Source organism: Catharus ustulatus, chromosome 8 (genome assembly GCF_009819885.2).
Source record: "Catharus ustulatus isolate bCatUst1 chromosome 8, bCatUst1.pri.v2, whole genome shotgun sequence".
NCBI classification, from domain to species: Eukaryota; Metazoa; Chordata; class Aves; order Passeriformes; family Turdidae; genus Catharus; species Catharus ustulatus.
The window spans coordinates 19,378,255-19,400,648 of record NC_046228.1 but is presented as its reverse complement, the minus strand read 5'-3'; the positions used below and the strand labels follow the sequence as shown (position 1 = coordinate 19,400,648).

The following is a 22,394-nucleotide window of genomic DNA, read 5'->3' as shown; positions in this document are numbered from 1 at the left end:
TGGATAGTAATAATCAGCACATCCAGCCTTGCTGAAAATGACAGCAAAAGTCTTTCCAGGTTTTAGGATGCAAGCAGCTGTCTCAGATGTGTATACAACATGTACTACATGTGTGGGTGTGCAGGTGAGGGTTTTAGCCTAGGCAGTAATTTCCTAGGTCCAGTATCTCTTACTAGTGCTATTAGGCTTGACTGTTAGACAAACAGAAATGCAGCTGCCTCTAGGATCCAGTACACTGGCTTTGTGTATGTTGATGGAGTAGCAATCAGCACTCTCACACAGTGAGCCAGATCCTCTGGTCAGTGTAAATTTATAAGTCTCTTGTGTTCAGGGGTTATACTGACTTACACATCCTAAAAGTTATCAGAAGGGTTATCCTGATTTATGCTGTTGTGGTGTTCACAACATTGCCTTTAGTGCAGTGCTCTCGAGGACAGCTGCTGCTGCAGGGAAGCAGGGCTCCAGAAGCTATGCTTTCCCTCTGCCAGAGAGGATGATGCTCTTAGCATCATTGGCATGACTTAACTCTCTTCTCCCATCTTCCTAAGCATGTTTGTTGGGGAGCTACTTCTTGGCAGGATCCCCCTTGGTGAGCATATAAAAAAGGGTGGCTTTTGTTAGCTCCAAAGGACAGAAGCAACACAAAAAATTACATCGCATGCAGCCCTAACTATGCTTGTTTAGAGAAACTGCTTGCATTTATGAAGTCTTTGGTGCGGAAAGCAGGGTTGCAAATGACTGCATCAGAACGACAGTAAAGGCCATTAATTTCCTGTTATGTTTTCCTGTGTTGGGGGCTTTATTAATTTAATTTTACACTGTCGAACAACAGCGAGCGCTGACACCGCCACACTTGGAGGGTTTTTTTTTTTTCCTCAAGCAGTGCTTTGCCTGACATGCAAATCAACACTGCTACCAGGACTGGTAGACACAAGGCAGGGAGCCCAGAGCTGGACTGCCACCATCCAGTTCCACCTCCCATGTTCTGGGAATCCCTGAGATTCCAGTGGAGAGCACTGAGAGGACACCAGCATAAAGACTCAGCAGATCTGGGTCAGACCATGGACACCTCTAATGCACAGTCTAGAAAATACGAATTCCTCTTTAGACTGTTTGGTTTCACTGGCTTGGTCCCCCACTAATATGCCTCTTAATACCTCCTTTCTTTCTGTTTCTCTTGCTCTAGACTTTCTCTTCCTTTCATTCCGCCTATTTTTCCCCCATGCACACTTCTACCTTAACCTCACCAGCCAAAGGGGTCCGTACCTGCTCCTGAGCCAGATATTTGTGAATCATGTTATTGGAAGCTCTTCTGAGTCAGCACTAAACCAGTATTCAAGCAGAGTGTTCAGAGTGTTTTTAGAGCTGCCATTTTTGACGTGCCATAAAACAAAGGCTCCAATCACTCAGAGTCATTAAAATTCCCATGGCATTTTTTGCAAGAGTGCAGACATTAACCTGGCTGTCCTGAACAAAATCCAGCCTGAGTGATTACCCACAGCATATCTTAATTCTCCTGTGGTTTCATTTGGACATGGCACAGCAAAATTTCACAGTTGATGCTCTGTATTTTTCAACATCTGCCATGGTCCACCTGAGAGTCAGCCACATTTCAGTAGAAAATGAAATATTTAGAATGGGAAGGTTAATAAACAACATATGATACAGGATGGGTAATTGTGAAATGCTGTGCAATAAAAGAGCTACAGGCTTGCAATAGGCAGCAATCTGCTTGAAATGTCACCATACAAAATATTTTTTTTTAATCCTCATTCCTACAATAACTGTAAACCACTAGTAGAGTAATTTGTCATCTTTCTGCATGAGGTCACGTGAAGGTCATTAGAGATTCATGAAGGAACCTACACTGATGTGACCTCTATGAAATGTATATTGCAGATATGTTCCAAATTGTAAGAGGTAGTCTCCAAACAAGAGAGGGGCCAGCCATGGGCAGCAAGCAGTTTCACAAACAAGTGACATCTCTGCAGAGAAGAGCCATAAGTATCTTTGAGGATTAGCTAGTGGAGTATTGTTTTTTGTTTGCTGGGATTTAATAAAGTTGTCCCAAACTCTAGAAAAGTTCTGATCTTCTTGGAAAGTCAACCCTTCTGTTCAAGGCCTACCTCTTCTCAGACTAGATGCCAAAAGCCAAAGCAAAAGAACACCAGGTCCTTTGGGAAACCTGGCATGGAAGAATCCCTGTCCTTCATAACAGCCTTTTCTAGAGTATTTAAGAGAGGAGTAGAAGTTACTCAAGGTTTGATGAACATTTCATACACAATAACCACCTTATTAAGGTTTAATCAGATGTCTACAAATCTGTTCCAATGCAGATCCCCTAGCTTAAAAACAGAATAGCTCCTCTGACCAAAAATAGGCAGGGCCAAAGAGAGAAAGAAATCCTGACCTGATGCACATCCAAATGGAAACAGTGATACCCATGACCTAGCTCCTGTCCTGGCACTGTACTCGTGTGTGTTTTCCTGTAGCTGTTGACCTTTATGGGAAGAGCCTTTGTGCCTTGAACCTGTTGGGATGTAAGCAATAGGATGCTTGGAAGAATGAAGGAAAAGTGAAAGGAAAATGTGAATCCAGGTATTATTTTTAGCCCCCTCAACAAAACTCTGACATTTTAAAGGCTCTAAAGGTGGGCATGATTTGCATTTGGCCCCTATTTAAAGCATCCTTAATTTTATCTGATTGATGCTTGGAAAAATCACCTTCGAAGAGTTATGGATGGAGACAGGCAGAAGACAGAACATGTCTGGTGTGTGTCACTAGATAGATACAAATATGTATCCGTAACTTCTCCTTTCCAGCCATCTACTACTAACAGAGCTGTCCTTCATATGCAATTCCTAGAGCTAAGCATAGCTTCTGCAGGCCAACACAAAATGCTGTTTTTTCAGGTCTTGCTTGGCAGCCACCCAGCTGGAGTTCTGAAAGTCCTGAAACCATCATAAAATGTTCACAAAGTGCATTTTTTTAATGCAAGGTTCGGTGACAAAATTAAACATACTGGTTTCTCTCTTTCTTTCTTTCTTTCTCCCCTCCAATCAAATTGCCTCCTTGCCCCTCATCTATCCAGCCAAGATTCTCACAGGCTAATCACTTGGTGAGATCTTGTTTTTCCCCCGCGATCCAGTGAAACGAGGCTAGAGGATCTGATGCTATCACTTAGGGAAGTAAAGAGCTTCTGCTTTCTTCCAAACAGCAGTAGCAGCAGCTCCCATTTTGGGAGGAGGGGTTTCTGTGGCCCTGACTGAGAACAAGGTGCTTAGTGTTTTCTTTTAGCACAAGGAGACATTCCTCTATAGGAATGATTTACATCTATGAACAGCAAGCGATGCTTAACGTTAAGTTGATGTAGACTTGGGAGTGCAGAGATAGCCAAATGAGGAGCTAATTGGTGCACTGGGGATTGACTGTTGGGCCGCCTTGGCTGCTGGATGTGATCACGAAGAGAAAGAGAGAAAGAAAGGGAGCGAGCAGGAGCCATCCTCCAGCCAACGCCTCTAAAGGTTGGGATTCCTGAGGCCGCTGCTGTCTAGTGCTGTCAAGGTCAGCAGGTTCAGGTTCACTGAACGGTCAGGATGGTTTGAATTACTGGCACTGCCTGCCGATTCCTCCGCTGATCGTGATCCGTCTTCCAGCACCAGCTGCAGGATGATGCTCCCCAGCCATGTGTTGTGCACGGTGTGGGGCACAGGCAATGTCAGAGAGGCAGATGCTCTTGTTAAAAGGATAAGTTTTTAGGAAGATTTAAGGACCCAAGGCAATGCTGAAGAAAGGCACGTGATCCAACCACTGAGCATGTGGAGACCAGTTTTCTAGAAACAGCTGTTCTGATCCATTTTTCTCTTACCAGGGTAACTGCACATTATTATGTGCAAGTTTTTATGTAAACAACACTGCTTGGGCATTTTCTCCCCAAACATACGTAGGCTAAAAGGCAGGGGAGCCAGCGTGTTCCTACAAGGCTATCTGCAGAGAGTGCTGAAAGGTGCTCAGAAAGCTACCTGCCAGTGTGCCCTGCAGCAGGTGGGCTTGGAGCCCCTGAAGAGACCTCACCAGAGCAGGTGGGGAGAAGCTGTGGTATGAGTTTGCATAGCTAGGCTGCCAATGTCACAGATGTGTGCCTGAGGTGGCACCAGAGTGTGGCTGAGTGCCTGCCTGTGTGTGTGTCTATACTGTACATGTGCTGTCCAAGCAGCCACACAAGTAACTACATGAGGAAGATGGTGGCAGGGAAGAGCAACAAGAGAGATTTAGAAGACAACAGGGCTGTGTGGAAGTCGTGTCTAGTGTCTGCCTTAGACAAGAACATCTCCACAGGCATCCTTTACCTGCTTTCAGTGGAGTTGTACTACTGAGAAATCTGGCCTTCTCAATCTGTAAGCTGAGTTGCTTACTCTTGCTTCTTATTCTGAGCTCTGTGGTGTACCTCTGTGAGTCAGTCAGCTCCTGGTGCAGTCTCTCCTGTGCTATAGCTATGGATACGCAGCTTTGGTACTCACACCTTTGTGTCTGCTTGCCACACACATTTCTACACCTGTTGAAAACTCTGTGCTCTGTTTAGGGCTGAGAATGCAAGGGATTGCCCATACCTGGTGCCCCTACACAAGGCCTCATGCACAGCACCCTCAGTGCTCTCCAAGACATGGAAGAGGTCAGGGTTGATGTCATGCAATCTGCTCCATAGAAGGGAAGCCCCCATCTCCTCTAAGGTTAGCACAGGTACTCTAACAAGCTCTGTGTGTAGCCTGCACTTGGAAGTATGTTGTGCCTACTGTCACCTCTCTTCAACTCCTCTCCCAGTTCCCTCTTCCACTGCAGAGTAAGGGGCTATGGCAAGAAGGGTCAGAAACAGTGCCCAGTATCATGCTGGTTTACATTAATGAGATACACACAGTGTAATCCAGCAATGGAATCAGCTCTACAAAAGGAGGTAATAGCAGGCTGCCATGAACAGAGCAGCTCAGGTAATTGGTTTATCTATCTAGAAGCAGTAGTAGCAATCTCTGCACAGACAGAGTAGCAGTAAAGTCTCTTCCTTAAGGCTATTTCCTTTGTCTTTTCAATTGCTTGCACATCCATGTGAGATAGAGAGAGAGAGAGGAAGAGAGAAAGAGCTAGAGAGAGAGAGAGAGAGGGAGAAATGTTAATTTGTGAATTAATGGCTTTTCTCTGCGGAATTGTAAATTCAAATGTCACCTCACAGGGTGACACTACGCTGGGCTGCTGAGGAAGCAATGATAAGATCCCCCCCATCCCCATGCCGACATATACCCATGCCCCTCCCCTCCCTGAAAGATAGCTACGAAGTGGAACATGCTACTTTTAATTTGCAGTAACACCACAGCAGAGGGATGCAAGAATGACTGCTTTCCAACCCTCCCTTCCACAACAAGCTGGGCCACATCTTTCCCTTTCTACCTCTACCTCCTTCCACCCCCTCTTCAACCCCTCCCATTTTAAACTGTGTCCAAGACAACACATTATCTCAACTCCCCCCACCCTGAACTAATCAAAGGATGAGCTAAGGGAGGGCTCTTTAGAATGGATGCCTCTGCAACCCTCTCCTCTCCTGCAATAATCAGGTGAATTAATGACCCTGAAGTTAAAGTGAGCGCTGATACTCAGGCGTTGTGCAGCGTAGGGGAGAAAGCCTTCATTGTTTTCGAGCAGGAGGCGGGCAGCAGCAAGGGAGATTCATGGATGGAGATTGAATATGCAATTTTCTTTCACCTTGCCAAGAGCTGCCCCTGGGCTGTGCCTGGCCTAAATTTTTTTTTTCCTCTTGCCATCTCTGCCTTATCCGGCCCTCCCACCTCCCTTCCATTCTTTCCAGAAAATTACCTTCAAAATTGATTTCCACTTTTACAAACAAATATAATGGGAACATGAGGGGGGAAAAAAATCTTGGGCTGTGATGAATTAGGGCTGTCAGGTGCTTCCAAGTCTCCTTTGTTTTTGTTTTACTGCCTGTTAGGTTCTTTGTTTTTCCAGCAACTGGGAATAATGCCCCTGCCCACACAGTCCCCATGGTCCATGGCTACCTTCACAGGATATGGCCACCACCTGATGTCATCACTGTGTTATCCCTGCTCTCCATCACTGTGGGCAAACAGCCACTGCTAACAGACTGCCTTAGCCCTTCTCACCAGGACACAACTGATCCCATGGAGACACTGCATGTCCCACACTGCTGGTGACTGGGGTCTTACAGCCCACATACAGGTCTGTCAATTTGCCTCTGATCTTCTTCACCCTCCTCCTCCTGTTTTCCCTTGCCTTATTCAGCTGATGGACAGATTCCAGCTCTCCCTGTTCTGACAGATCAGCCTGGGTCATTGGCATGTCACCATGACCCCATGTTTTGTCTCAGTGCCGTGTCTCCTTGATTCCACAGTAGTATTGCCCCTATGTCTCATTGCCATGTCACCTGACCCCCAAATCAGTGTCATCTCTCACTGTCATGGCATCCTCATCCACTGTTATACCAACAACCCTCTAAAATACCATTTGCCTGCACATTGCCAGCTATTTCTGATTCCTTTTTCAGTTGATTCTCTCATCCACTGCTCATTAAACTGGGATCACATGGATTCAGACACCAGGCTCCCTCTGACTCCCATACTCTTTACATCCATGAAAACATACAACAGTCACCTCCATGGCTGCAGGCAGACCCAATGTAAAACTCATCTAAAGTGAACAAGAAGATGCATCTTGTTAACAGGCATCTAGCAAAACTGGGGAGCAGCCTTTGCACAGGTATAATCATGGAGGAGGCAGAGACACTGGGAGTTGTAGCTGCCTGACTCCTGTTGACACATTAGCTGCAACAATCCCTCCCAAAAATGAGTCAAAAAGTGGAAAAAGGTGTCCCCACAAACTAAATACCCATAATAAACAGAAAAGCACACACTCATGGTACTCACACAAATAAATGTAAAGAAAAGCTCTATGCAAAAGTAGCACCCACAAAACATAGCAAATTAATACTGAAGACACAAGAATGCAAACTAGGACACACAGAGATACTAATGCAGGTGCATGTCAATTAAATGTAATTTCTGAATAAACAAATAACTTACAAAAGTATATGTATACTAACTAAATGAAAACCTGTAACTCAAAGTAATTTCCTTAAATTAACATGTACAGAATCAAATCATGTAAACAAATACAAAATATTTACATAAATAAACAGCCTTTATACAGGCAAGAACAACCAATATGTGTATATATAAATATATATATATAAAACATACACACTAATATATAACCTCAATGCAAATACACATCTGTACAAACTATATACAGATGTGCACAGCACTAGCAGGCTACATATTCATATCCAGCAACCACAAAGATACAGTGATACTCCAAGTGTGTAACAACACAAACACTCAGAATATACATACAAATATACAACATTCACATATATGCTCAAAATGTGAATACAAATACCTCGCATTCATAGAAATACATAGCACTAATACTGAGCCATACATGCCCAGACATCATATGATGCACAGTATGCATCCTCCTACTAGGCAATATTATACACAGCTTAACATACACATTTTCCAGGTGTCCATTGGCATGCACAGCAATACGGGTCCAACCTGCCACTCACCCCATACATAAGCACAGTAAGTAGAAACCAGCGATCCTAACACAGAAATACAAAAAACAAACAGGCGTGCATTGCTAGAGACACAAATACACAATCAGAGATGCACAGAAATACAACTGAAGCCAGACCAGCTTGTCTTCAGAGACTACCAACCCCTGCCAAACTAAGCAGCACTATAAGCTTTAGAAGCAGGGCATTCTGTCCAAACTGCTTTCTGTGATGTAAGCTGTTAACTCTCCCTTACCTGACTTCCTCCTGAGCAATGCATACTCCCCAAACTCCCAGCGTGTGTGCAGACACGCTCACACAAACACTCGTATCCTGTTTCTCCTGCTTACAGACTGACCTCCGAATTCCTGGTGCAGCAGCCCACATTTCTGCCAGTGCTGTGCTGCTTATTCATTGTCTTCTGCTTCATCCAGTTTCCTCCTCCTCTCTTTTCCCATACATACTCTCCCTTTTCTGACATCCTCCTGCAGTTTATTTAGAGAGGTGCAGGATGAGTAGCAGGTGCATTTCTTATGTCCTCCCAGGGGTTTCACTAGCCAAAGACCTTCAGGAGGGAGAAGTGGGTGCTTACCTAGAATAAACTCCCTCTTCAATTTATATTTTCATCTAGAATGGCAGGGAGCGTTCCCTAGACTTGCGTGTATAAACACAGTGAGCCTGGTCCCCTGTGACTGCTCCTGTCTGCAGATTCACCATTGCTGCAAGCTGCCGGCCACTGGAAACTCAGCCGTGCTGCATAAAACAACACAGTCCCAGGGAAAGTAGGAGAAAGACATTGTGAGAGTGTGAAAGACTCCAGAATCTGCTCAGCCCATCTGCACAGCCGTAAACTGCTGTGTGTATGCCCCACAACTCTCTGTGATGGTTGGAACATGGGGTTAGCACCTGAGGCAATATAACTGCATGTGTCTCCAGTGTCATTAAGACTATTGCTGACCTGCAATAAAGCAGTCATATAGAATAACACAAACAAGTAGGCTGTGGTGACAAAAAATCACACTGTGAAACAGTGCAGGCTCGCCACAGACAGTAGTGCTGTTCCATCACCTGCAGGGGTCCAAACACACCCTGTTGCTTTCAACAATTATTAGGGTTTCAGGAGAACAGAAATATACCTAATAAGCCCAGAGATGAATATGCATCAGGCCATGACACAATCTAGTGGAATGACTCACTCATATTCTTTGCAAACATATGCAGGCAGCATAGAAAAATGAATGAGTGCATTTTCCCACAGGACAGTTCCAGGCTAGATCTCTGATCTGATACAACTCCAGCACAAGCAAAGCATCACCATACTGCAGATGACAGCATAAGCACACTGTATGTTCTGAAATTACCCCAGTATGCTGTGAAACACTAATATCGTACTTCACAAAACACACCATTCTGAACGTGGTGCTGTGGTGACATAGCTGTATTGACTTCACTGTCATGGCCAGGTGACAATCTGTTTTCAACCAACACATTACATCAGCTGCAGTAACAACTCTACGAATTGCAGTGATGGCACAGTAGAAACTGCACCAGTGAATCAACAATTACCATGTTGAAACAATCTTACTGCATACCATGAGGCAAATGTACCACACGAAACAATTCACAGCTGCTTCTGTGAAGAGTGTAATGGCCTTGAGTGTAATGGGGCAGCAGAGCAAGTAGTGATACAGTTAATCTCATCATTAGTGTCACAAACCCACAACCTATAGTGAGAGTTACAACAACAGGATAACCACAACCAAACTGCCTGCAAACACATACTGTGGGCCACTGACAATGACACAGTCATCTGAAATGTCATACCTATGTCTCTCAAATTATATTATCCCTACCACTCTGACAACACAAATAGATCATACCTGCAGTATTCAGCTGCTGCATAGCTGCTCAAAAACTCAGACATATTACACACCTCTCTGCTCTGTGCTACTTTCCACTTGAAGAAAATTTTGAACTCAAGTCTTTAAAACAATCTATGTCCTGGGGCAGTATTTTAGAAAACAACTTTCAGTACTGGGACTGTCACAGATATCCTTGCCTCACACTCCACTGGAAGGATGCGTTTGTAATTTCCCAACACAAAAATGACGTCATGGCAAGGTAGGGAAAGGTCTGAAGCTAACTGCTGTCAAGACCCTGCTCTGCACTCAGAGTCCTCCCATTTGGAGTGAGGAAAGAGAAGACCACCTGTAACAAAAGCACTGACTTTCAGTAGAGGGTTTTGTGGCAATAACAGTCAGAAAATTATATGAGCAGCACCAAAGAGAAGGGCAGTGATGCTGCCTATCCTATGGCTAGAGGGTTAACAGTGCAGAGAGTGGGCAGCACCCTTTTCAGCATAGCTTAATCCCATTTGAAGAGTATGGTGAACCATCTGCACTGATACAGCTAACACCAGAAAGGTGTTGTCTTGGAAAACACCACCAAATCTGTAGAAATCTGGGTGACTCTCCACTGTCCCCCTGCACTGACACAGCCCTGCATTGCTAGGCATCAATGCAACTCAAATCATCAAAATGACAAGTGAAGAAAGGGGAGATTTCTGCCTTCTCAGCTTTGCTCCCCCATCTCTTCTGGGGATTTCTTCACTGCAAACAGCCTGAGTATTATTGCCATTTACAGCAATCACTCCGTCCCCTCCTCTCCCACAAACCTAGTGCTGATATTAGCACTGATCACACTAACAAGCCTTTGGGTTTTATTACTACTGATACTAATAATACTGGACACATTACGTCTGCTCCCACCAATAACAGGCTGCAGATATGATCCCTGCTAATGCCGATAATACTGGGGGATATTATCTCTGCCATTGTCAGCACTGCAGATATTATTGCCAGTAATGCTGTCAAATACTACAGATACTGTCAAGGACCAAGATTAATAATGCTGAGAATGTTACAGCACCAACCTCAATGGAAGATGAATCCCAAATGAGAATTTGGGTTTAGACGGGAAGTCTGTTCACAGCCTCTTACAGAAAGGGCCACGTCTCATAAGAATGGTTTTGTAAAAATCGCTGAAGTTTCACCCAGCTGAAGATGCTGTGCTATGCTGGCAGCAGCTTGATATACTCTTTTCCTGTTATCTAATTATCTATCTATATCCATCTATCTATCTATTTATCTGTCTTTCACTTTCTCTGCATTTTTTCCTTTTTTCTCCCTGTACAGTGCTCAAGACTACAATATGAGTAATAGTGAAGTTTTTGTTAGTGCCTCTGGGTCACCCCAGTTCTCATTCTTTTAGCTGACAATTAAGGGGTTATGAAACAGCAGAAATAGTTGCATCATTTTTTTTCCCCTTTGTCCTTCTAGACATTATATTGCTGCTTCTTAGGCTGGCAATGACCCTGCTGAGCATGGTTGGCCTGCCATCACAGAGTACTACAACACTTAAGCCATAAAGAGCCAGGAATTCACATTTGCTGATGAAACTTGATAGTGTAAGACCCTCAGTGCTCTTGAGAAAGTCATTGCATGCTGCAGGGTCACCTCTGCCTTTGGAAGATGGTGGGTGTAAGTGATGGTGGGTGTAAGGTCAGAGGGAAGTTACAGCTCCACTGGCAGTGCCCACAGACCACAAGAAATGGCACACTCTGTTCTATACAAATGGTGGTGAACTTTTTTAGTTAAATTATTTTCAGACTCACAGGAGACCAACTCTGTCTATCACAGAAGTCAGAAGTTTTGCAATCACTGGTTATAAATGGATACAAAAGGGTAATATGGTCTTAATAAGGCAAATCCTGACCATTCATTCTTGGCAATCACCTGAGGAACACAAATTGAGTTTCAAGGAAAGACTCATGGCCAGATAGTTCCTTGTTGTGACTAGCAGACACTCAGAGCTGCTTCCCAGCTAGCTCTCTCCCAATGTCGTACATTTCCCAGGCCACCCTTGCACTTGCAACTGTGTATTTGGTAGGTTGGGATTCCCACTCTTCCCTCTAACTCCCTGTGAGGGACACACCTGGCTGTCAGCGTCCATCTCTGAGCCCACCTCATGCATCCGTCTGGCTCCTTCTGTCCAACTCGGGAGTTCTGCTACATCATCTTGACACATAATTATCTCTCCTCTTCTTAATCATCTGTGCTACTGTCTAATGTAGGCACCAGCTGCAGCAAGGAGGACCTGGGGGAGGGGGTGTGCTCACATAGAAGCTTCTCTGTCTTTCTCCCACCCTGTTCCCCCCAGCCATCACAGAGGTTGCTAACAAGGTTTTCAGAACTGGTGATTCAGGAACAGCTTGGTACTTCCCCTTTCTGCTGAACTGCATTCCTCACAGAGGAATCCTTGCAGCAGAGCTGGTCCAACAGAGCGGAAAGAAAGAGAGTGCAGTGCTGTTTCTTCTGCCTCCTTTAGGGAAGAACCACTCCCTAAATGCTTGAAAAGTAGATGTGCAAAGCTCACAAGGGCTTTTCAATGTGAGAATAAAATCTGAAGTTAAGAAAGAAACTGCAGCAATGTGTTCAGAAGCTCTGGGAAATACTGAGAAGGCGTATGCATCCAGCATGAACATGAAAGAAATACTCACATTTAATCTCTTGACAAACTTTTCCTACTCTTCATCTCAACTAGAAACAACCAGAATGTTCAGAGCTATAGGGGAGACTGCCTGGGAATGAGTGCAGGTCACTGGCTTTGAAAAACTTCCCCTTGGACCCTTCCAAACTCAGGACCCAGCCCTGCAAAATTATTTTTCAGCATTTCTGAAGGCCAGTGTGAGTCCAGATAACTCAACTCATGGTTAGAGATGTTCAGAGCTAGCTGGGGGTCCCATGTGAGCTTTCTCTGGGTCAGGAGCACAACGTGTCCCTGCAGCAGATACCTGGGATGGCAGGATTAAAGCTGTTATCTAAGGCAGTTGTAACCATGTCATGTAACTGCCACCCAAAACTCCAAGAGCTAAAGACAAGCAACATCTGCAGGATTGTCTGGTTGGTACTTTTTGATTCCTAGCGGGATATGTGGGCGCTTGGCCAACAGCAAGGAGCTGCATAGTGTCACTTGCTAAATCAAATCTGGAATGAATTAAGGACAGCCACAAAGAATAGTTCTAACTGTCAATATATCATTGCGAAGTGTCACAGTCTTAGATGGCTGCTCTGTTGTTTCTGTGTTTAATTGTACTGTTCCAAAGAAAGCTCAAGTTCTGGGGCTGGAAGTGACCGTGTGGCTGCATCTAAAGTGGGATGATCTTTCCAGGTATAGCCTGAATAGTAGCTAAATCCAGATTGAAGAGCTGTATGTCTAATGAGATGTGGAGGCACCATGTTGAGAGCTGGTGATCACCATGTTGGACTGTGTGAGAACAGGGATTCAAAAAACCCCCAAATAACTGCCAAGAGATCTGCTCAACCATCAGAGAAACCCGTCATTCAGTTTGAAATGTCACTATTTCCTGTATATGCAATGATGGCAAGTGCTGGAAAGGTTTGCAATACTTGTCTCTTATTCCTGACATTTTTTGACTTTGAGGCATTGACTCAGCCCTTCCATTGCTACACTTTTCTCTTAGCTGGGCCCTACTGCCATCTAGCTGGGAAATGGATCTTCCTCTGGGGCCCGATCCAATTTCCAATGACATCAGCAAAAATCTTCCCATTTGCTTTAACAGAAGCTGGATTGGGTCCTTGCATCTAGTTTTGCTTTGTATTAGGGAGAAAGGGAACATGATGACTGCCTTTTATTATTAGGATTACTGTGTTTATTTGGAAAAAAAACTTGCAGATGTGAACCTCACCAGAGCCAACACTGAGAAAACTACTATCAAAACCTCAAAATGCAGCATCTGTCTCAGGAGAGCTTTCTCTTCTCACCACGTGTCGCAGAGAACTCTCATGTTCTCTTGCACTGCACAGCCTTGGGATTACAGCACACACAGCACACTGAGCCACCTGTCCTAAGAGGTCTTTCCATGCAACCAGCAACACAACATACTGAAGTCAGAGCTGAACTCAACAAACTGGTCAGTCAGTTTTCTTTAAAAAGTTCACCACCTGGCCCTCAAATTAAAGGAGACAGATTTAAGGAAAAGGGTTTGAAAACCACCATAAGAGCACCAAGACCTTACCCACCCCTCCTGATTCAGTCTATTTAGACCTGAGGCTCCAGCTTTTGATTCATTTCAGGATCTTTGTCCTGAATACTTCACAGCAAGTAGGAAGCAAAAGGAGATAGCTTAATCCTATTTTCTTACAGCCTTAGAGGCTTAGAAACAACCTTAGGATCACAGTACTCAGAAGACCTGTTCTGCTTTCAGACTGTTGCAAGCATGACAGTTCTGCTGTGGTAGATGCTGCTCATTGAAAACTGGGCCCTTGTGATCACCAGCTAATGTAGCTTGTGGCACGTCACAGGGCAGGAACTTGTTTGCAAGGGGGATGAAAGACAACTCCCACATTGCTGGTGCTTCTCCAAGATGGCATTTAGTTTGAAATCGAGTGAGTCAGGGAAACCATCTTTACCCACAGTTCAAAGTCCGGGCACCTGCTGGCACCTGGAGAGTTCAGTTCCAGCCGTTTCCAGCAGTGAATTAACTTGGGGTCAGCTCCAGCAATGGAGACGGCTCTCTGCCTGCTGAGCAGATGTCTGGAGACGCAGCCTGTCATGAAAGGGCCTCGGAAGAAGAGCATTCCAAGCCAGCAGGGCAGTGGCGGGGAACTGGTCTCTGTTGCTAAAACTGATCTAGCCCCTGGAGCAGCTGCAAACCTTGGCCTGAAATTGGAGCCTGTACATGGGGACAAAGAATATAAAAGGGAGGATGAGCTTCTCCCCTCCCCCTACCTTCATCACGTTTCCTCTTCTCGCCATTCGACCGAGGAATCCCCAGGATCCCGTTAATGGAGTAAGAGCCCACTGGATCATTGGAGGCACTGGAGACAGGAGGGGATGCTGTGCTGGGCACTGGATGAAAGGAAAAGGGAAAAAGGGCCATCAGGAGAGCAGCACAGCACTCAGGGATCCCCAGCTGAAAGCTATGCATGCCACCAGTCTAATAGGAAATCCTGGGCACTAAGCACATTCCCAGTCCCTCATGCTGAAGGACTTACTCTACTGTATCCCAGCAAAGCTGCATTCCATCTTTGCTTGTTTGCTTCTATATTGTAGCTTCACAGCCTTCCAGTACAGGGCCATTGATAACAAGTAAGTGTATATCAAGAAGCTAAATGTTGTTGCATCCCAGCTCAGAGCAGGTTTTCAAGGTAATCGAGTGAAATGCTGTGTAGGCCATATTCTCTAGTGACTTCACAGTCCATCCATATTTTACCAGATCATTTCCTCTCAGCATTTTTTCACCAGGAGTGCACATGTTCTGTCTTAGGCAGACTAGCCTCTTACATGCCCACCCAAAAGAGGAAAATTACCTTCTTAGGTTAGAAGCACTTCAGTGCTGGACTAATAAATACAGTTCCCTACTGGAATGACTGGGTGATACATGCTACCACCCAGATTAATGAAAATCTAGTGCCTTTCTTTGGTACTGACCAATATCAATAGGCAGAATGCTCTGGCCACTTGGCTGTCCAAGATTGCTCATGAATTTCCAATATATCAAAAGTGACAAGTTATCCAGGTTAGAAATGATCCCTTCATGATAATCAGGCTTTTAGAAAATAGAACAGGTAGACCTATGCATCCAGCAGGCATACCTATTGTGTCCCAGTAATGGAGAGAATATCCCAATTCTCTTACAGGCCACTATTCATCATTCAGCTCATAAAGCACTGACCTGAAGCAATCAATATGTCCAACAGAAGCCTTTCAGGATGAAGCAGAACCTTTCAATACTCTCCAATGTAGACCCACACTTCCTAGTACATCCCAGAGCAATGAGAGACTCCACCAGAAGCACTCAAAATCACTATCCCAACTCAGCCACTGCATTCCCTAGACATTGCACTACTGTTCCAAGAAGGAGTATCTGCCAGCTCAGTCTGTGATCAGTGATTGCCAGTCCAGTAAGCAAGTCCATATTAAAAGGGCATCCAGAAATGCTCTTCCATATTGGCTTATTGTACTCCTGAATACAGTTTGTGTACAGGATTATATCTACCATCTCTGTCCTGTGTAGATGACCATTTTCTGGTAAATCCTTGTGTAGCAGCAGATTCTCAATAACCAACAGAATCTAAGAAAGTCTTAGTCACAGATAAGCCACTGTATTTCACTCTCCCAGAATACTGCATGTTTTTCATGTTTTTCCTGTTCTAATTTGTCACTAGATACAGCTGTGCTAGCAAGAGCAGACATATCCACCACATAGCCCACAGATTAAAAAGTATCTTATCACACATCTAATAATGTACTTTTAAACAGACTAGAGGCATTTGATCACTCTACTACTACCTCCATCTTCTGTTCACCTCAACAAACCAGCAAAACATCTCCCCCAGAAAAAAAAAAAAGGCATTTTCTCACTGAAATGCACTCATGGGATACCTTACTGCAGAGCTAGAACAATGAAGAACTTAGTTGTGAGGTAGCTGGAATATCTTACTCATGTTTGTGTATTACTAGCACTAAGAAATGAACTAGTGTGTTTGTGTATTACTAGCACTAAGAAATGAACTAGTTCCAGCAAAGGGAGAGGAGAGGAGAGAAGGAAAATTGGTAGGAGGGGAAAAGAGAGTCAGAGTAAGGACAGGAGAAAAAGTGAAGACTTACACTTAGACAGGACAGCTGTAAATAATTCTCTATAGGGAGATGAAGGAGAGAGCATGGATGTGAAATGGACATTAAGGCAGAATCACTTGGGCAAACCCCTGCTTTGGGCTAGTTTCTCTGTGATTCACTTCTCTGCAATGCAACAGGGGAGGTGAAGAATAGAAAACTCCGATTTCCATGGAGGCTTCTTTCCCCCCATCCCCTCCTCCCTTTTGCTCTGCTTAGCATCTGCTTGTCAGACTTTGTTCCCTCAACTAAGCTTCATCCCCATTTCCACTTGACCTGTCACCACCCCTCATGCCGGTCTACTTACCAATAGTATGTCCTGGTGCAGTCACACCTGTCCCACTCCCATCTGGTGTTGGGTGAAAAGGTTGCTGAACTTTGGTTCTGATGATCCTGGAAAAGAGTGAAACACATTCAGAACTCAAATGCATCTTCTCTGTGCCTTTGCATACCCACAGTCGCAGCTATCAAAACCTGAAGGCTTGATCTGAGCTCTGGGTGCAGCAGAGCGGCTTCATTTGCCTTGTCCTGATTCTACTGCTTTAATAGCCCAGCTCTCAGAGAATCATCCTATTTCTACTCTGTTTTCTTGATCCCAAACATGGGTGTTCACTGCATAAAGATGGTGTTCAGTGAGCAAGCTAGGATCTTCTGTGTGTTAACAGCTGCATTGTCATTTATGATCTGATCTGTGAGCATAATCACATTGCAGTCTGCAGCTAATAGAGACACTGCTGAATTTACAGATGGTGTAGCTTTAATTTTGTTGTCTACCTGAAAAATACCCTTCTGACTGACTAAATGCTTTGTACTGTGGAAGGCTTGCCCAAAGCCCTTGCCCTTCATGAGGTGAAAGCCAAAGGCATCTCTAAGGAGTGGTGATGGGATATAGACAACCAGGACAAAAAGGTCCATCAAACCAGGGCAAAAACTGGTGTTTATCAGGTGGTGAATGAACACTGCATGGGAACTCAAAAAGACCTTACAAAGCTTATAATGTAGCTCAGAATGACAATAAACTGAACTGTAATTGTCAGTGTTCTGTTTCTTGTTACATGAAATCTTTCACCTCTAGGTCACTGGTTTAAATCCAGCTGAGGTCAGTGGTGAAAGAAAATCACTGGTACCTAGTGCCTGACTGGCAAGGTCCCTGACTACTGGCAGACATTGGGTATCTGTGAGTTGGGAACAGTTCTTCCACCAAGGAACTCAGTAAATAAGCCATGACCTGTGAAGGCCATGGAAACCAGCTTCCTTTCTGAGATTAGAGCAAGTCTCTCCTCTCTTCAGCCACTCCAGTTAGGGAGTAGCCTGCAGATTCTCTTCAGCCTGAGCTTCTAGAACTCCTACCCCTGCATTATATTAGCTTTATTTTCTACCCAAAATCTCTTCATAAAGTGAAAGCAAATAGAAGATTCTTCCTGCACACTTGACAGCTTCCCTTAAAACTTTGTTCTAAAGAATAAACTGGCAAAACTTCAAAGAGCAAATGTGTGGCTAGTGGGTGATGTGACATGGTTAGAGATAGGCAGAGACATTGTGAGGGCAATTTTTAAAAACCACAACTTCTGAGAGTGAAGCCTTCTTAGGAAAAGAAAGAGAGCATTTCACCTCAGCATGTTAGAAAACTGCTACATGCTTGATAAGGCCTGACCTGTAGCTGGAGTGCCTGGGACATAGCTGGAGACAGAGAATGTCAGGGTTCTAGCTGAGGATGACGATCCAGATCCTCTCTCCAGTGATACCAGATTCCCTAATCTACAGTTGCTGAGAACCTATACAAAAAGTATCTGAAGGCCTCAGGGCCAGATTCTGAGGTCATACAATTCGTACTAGGTGAAGAGCTGATCTGAAAAGTGTGCTACAGCAAATAACACAACTTTTTTTCTTCTTTTCTGTTTTTTTTCTTTTTTCCCCTCTTGTCTCACATTCCCCCTAAAACCCCCTGAAGTGCCACTCTGGTTGTGTGAGTTTATTGATTTCCCCCAGCCCAGAGAAACAGAAAAAGGGGATGGGGTGCAGGCAAAGGGATGGAAATAGAAAGCTATAAATTATTTGTGACAGGAAAGCAATAGTGCCAGAGTGCTGAGCACAAGTCCCGTGTCACTATTAGATTCCTTTTAGCCTGATGACACTGTAAAAGAGGTTAAGTGTCTGATGGAATCGTACACCTTGGGGGCAGGGGCAGTCCAGGAGCAGAACAAGCCACACAGAGCGGGTATATCAATTCTCCACGCCAATAATATTCCCCTCATTGATCGCAACACAAAGTTCAAAAATCTCATTATAGCTAGGCAGTCCTGGAACTTTTTTAAAATCAATAGAGTGATATAATATATGTATACTTTGTATAAATGTTTCTATCCATCCATCTATCCATCTATCCAAAATCTGCCTGAGGGTGTCTAAGTTAACCTACACATTATACTGTGTTATGTTCTATTGTAATGTAGCATAGTGAATGGATTAGAAGATTTCCCCTGCAGCCTTAGATGACATATTATAAAACGTCCTGTTAGCACTGAGGTGACATCAGACGGTTCCATTCATACTGAGATGTGACATCAGATTTACCATTTGTACTGGGAGATGGCACCAGACAGCTCAGCTTCTACTGAGGGGAGCCGTAAGATGAGTCTAATTATACTGAGATGGCAGATCAGGCTGTGCTGAATCATGCTGCATGAAAATTGCAAAGTTTCAAAAACCCATTTAGAGTAAAAACAGCCTGTGAAACACTGCAGGTATAAAATGCCTGTCCATAATATTCCAAAACCCAGGCAGGGGATGAAGAGGAAGGTTTCATTTCCTTCCCCAATTCAGTCTGAGGTCTCTTGGCTGAGAACACCAGTTAGTGCCAGTTGTGACTGTGTTTACTGAGATGTGTCCATTAGGAACTGGAATGAGACTCACCAGCTCATTGCACCAAGTAGCTGTCAGCTGGTAATGATTTTCGGTCACTACCAAGCAGGGCCAGATTTCTGCTGCTGACCCAGAGGTGAAAGGCTCTGTTCAAAAACATTCCTTTCTTAAGAATGAAACTGGTTTTATGTCAAAAGAAAGTATCCGGAAACTGAGCAGAGGGGAGCAGTTCTGGTTGTGCAGCCTCCAGTGGCTTGGATCAAATAATTTTTGGCATCAAATGCACAGTGGACCTAATGAGATATGTGGTAGAACATATTTTCTATGGCTAAAAGAAGAGGCAGGTCTTGAAAAGACTCTCCCCAGCAGTGTTCCTTTGCCCTAAAGTCATGACTGAACTCCAGTGTTTTAAGGAAAGAGGGGGAATTTCAGGATCCCGATGCTCAGTAGAGAAGACGGCAGTGAATCCCCCTGGGTCGATTCACTTAGGGACAGTGATAAACAGCAGAATAGCTAGGCAGCACTGCTGCTGCTTTGAGAGGCATCAAGTGAGTCTGTCTTACACAAGACCACCTAATGAAACAGCAGATGAAAGATGAACAGAGCTGACCTGGCCCCGTAGCAACAAATGCAGCATAATAATGCTGTCTTTAAACTTCAGTGTTGCTGAAAGCTTCTCACCTTTACCAGGGACTGAAATGCGCTCTAAACCAGCTCTGCTGCCTCAAATCTAGGATTTCTGGATTACTGCTGTATAAGAGGTCGCAAAACCTCGATCACCTCTTGCTGTCTTTGATGGCTTGTTCTTGCCTTCAGACACTGGAGAAAGACAAGTCTTGCAGATTACATCCTCAGCCCTTCCCTGGCATACCAGTCAGCAGTACTGACTTCTTAAGATAAATGCCAATATTTTCAAACATCTTTTTTCAAGAGAAATTGACCCTTTGGACTAAATTCATCCCTGCTCTAATTCCACTACAATCAGTGACTCCAATAACAGCATTTGTATTTAATTAGGAACATAAACTGGTATACACTGTAAATTCCCATTTTTCATTTTCCAGTGGGAGATTTTTGCAGAAGTTGACTACTTTGAGTTTTGGATAATATAAACAGATTTAATACATAACCTTCTGAAGTTTCAGCAACAGGACATTTATAGATCTTTGATTGCAGTAAAGCAACTGAACTTCATTTCACAATCTGAATTTAATATGCAATATTATGTTAAGTGATGGCATATAATGTCATTACAGTAAATAGTATCATACTGTGAATTATACATCCATTCTGGAATTCATGAGTTGCCATAGTTGGCTTCTAGTAACTCCTAGACTTAATATTACATACAGCACCAGCTGAATCCAACTGCTTATTTCCAAATGCCTTTGACTTTCTTAAATGTTCAACATTAGATCATGAATTTACAATGTTTGATTTCTATTTCATTATTTGTGTCAGTTTTAAAGGAATTCCTTTTCCTGATTCTGAATACAGATGGACAGACAAAAATCTTCTCATATTACAATTGTAACAAGTTCTAATCAAGAGACACAACAAGAAATACTAGAAGTTAAAATTAGATGAGCCAGAAGAGCTGAGAACAACTTTCACTCCTTGCAAATGAGCAAGTAGAAAACCACTTCTAAACTTGTCCAGAAATTACTTGCTAGAAGAACGACAGATCATAGAAAACTCACCTTGCTTCTCTGACATTTCTATCCAAACTGTCTTATAGCCTAACATACTGTGTGGTTTCTTCTCTCTTACTATGGCTGACAGAGTATTTTGACAGTATCTCTAATAAAAAAATTTTAAAAATCTAAATTAAATACTAGGGCTGATCAGAGGGAGATAAGGTAGGACTGAATAATCTGGAGTCACAATCTAGCAATTATTTTAATCCTGGAAGAACAGAGTGAAGTTGAAGTGAAGGAAAGATTAGTGTGTCCTGCTGCCTCAAGAAGACTCTGACAGATTTCAGAAAGCATTGCTATCCTCGCTTTGATCATATTCCTTTGTCGTGGATTATTTTTGAGAGTGGAAGGATGCACTCAGCAGAGCACCTAACTCCTTGTAATTGTTTTGGAGTATTCATATTTTAAATGCTCCATATTAGAAGCACATTACAAGACCCCAGGGTGTGCATTACTGGGCAATTAAAGCGGTTCTTGGAAGGCTAACATTGTGAATCTGCAGCCTTTTCTCCGCGCTGTGTCCAGGGGAGGCTGAGATGGCCAAGGCACACACACCCCGCTGTGCCGCACCGCTTAATTAGTGCCGGGCTGCGCTCGGGCAGCTTGCGAGGCGCACCGAGCTGGGCTGAGCCCTGCTGGAGCCTCCTCTGCATCAGACGGCTCCTGCAAAAGGCCTTGTGGCCATCCAGTGATGCCCACAACATGGGATGGGGAAGGCAGCTTTAGGTTCTTTGGGGAAAGCCCCCAGCAATATCCCACCTACAGAGATCAGTGCTGCAGAGGCACAAAGAGATCTGAACGTGGCTTAGGTTCAAATAGGAGACAGTCTTATGTTGCTGTGCACAGGTTGAAATGCAGCTGAATTCACGGTCGAGCAAAAGAAGGGGGAGGGAAAGTCTTGTTTGCACAAAGTTCAAAATGGAAAGGAAGCTGAGGAAAAACAGCCAAGGGATTTGGGGGTGAAGGAAGGGAAATAGAAAGTCTGATAGTTAGAGCCTAATCCGATTTAGGGAAGGGCTTCAGTTCTTGCTCTGTCATGGACCTCTCTCATCAAGAGTTTGGACAAATGGCATTTCTCTCTGTGCTCTGTTTCCTGCCTGAAGTGTGAAGATAGGAGCATTGCCGTGCCACCTGGGGCACAGTGAGGACAGCTGGAAGGAGGAGTGAAGGGCTCAGGCTCTCTAATAAACAGGGGCCAAGTAAGTGCTTCAGCGAGCTGTAGCACAGTATTGGCTTCGTTCTCCTGCTTGAAGCAGAAGTGACATGTACCCTGCTGACAGTGGCTGTATGTGAAGAGAAATGGGCAAAGGCAACAGGAATTGTATTTCAGCCACACAGGCTTTGGTGGTGATGTTTGAATTTGCAACAGCAGATGCAATTGGGAATATTGGAGCTGCAGTTGCTACATAAAAGCCACAACATAATTTCTCATACGAAATAGGTGGGAGCACTAGAAGCTACTGCTCTCAAAATCTACTGCAACACTTGGAACCCTCAGAAAA

The 22,394-nt window shown here is 44.1% G+C and overlaps 1 protein-coding gene across 10 annotated transcripts in view; it reads right to left on the bottom strand.

Annotated features, from left to right (window-relative positions):
- The window catches only part of PAX2 (paired box 2), a 100,583-nt gene that overhangs the window by 38,208 nt on the left and 39,981 nt on the right, over window positions 1-22,394 (bottom strand). For all 10 annotated transcript variants that reach the window (XM_033066515.2, XM_033066513.2, XM_033066516.1 and 7 more), the window contains exons 4-5: window positions 16,641-16,726; window positions 14,447-14,566 (exon numbers count right to left, since the gene is read on the bottom strand). In XM_033066515.2, the coding sequence (XP_032922406.1) occupies window positions 14,447-14,566; window positions 16,641-16,726 (206 nt within the window). The remainder of the gene's footprint in view (window positions 1-14,446; window positions 14,567-16,640; window positions 16,727-22,394) is intronic.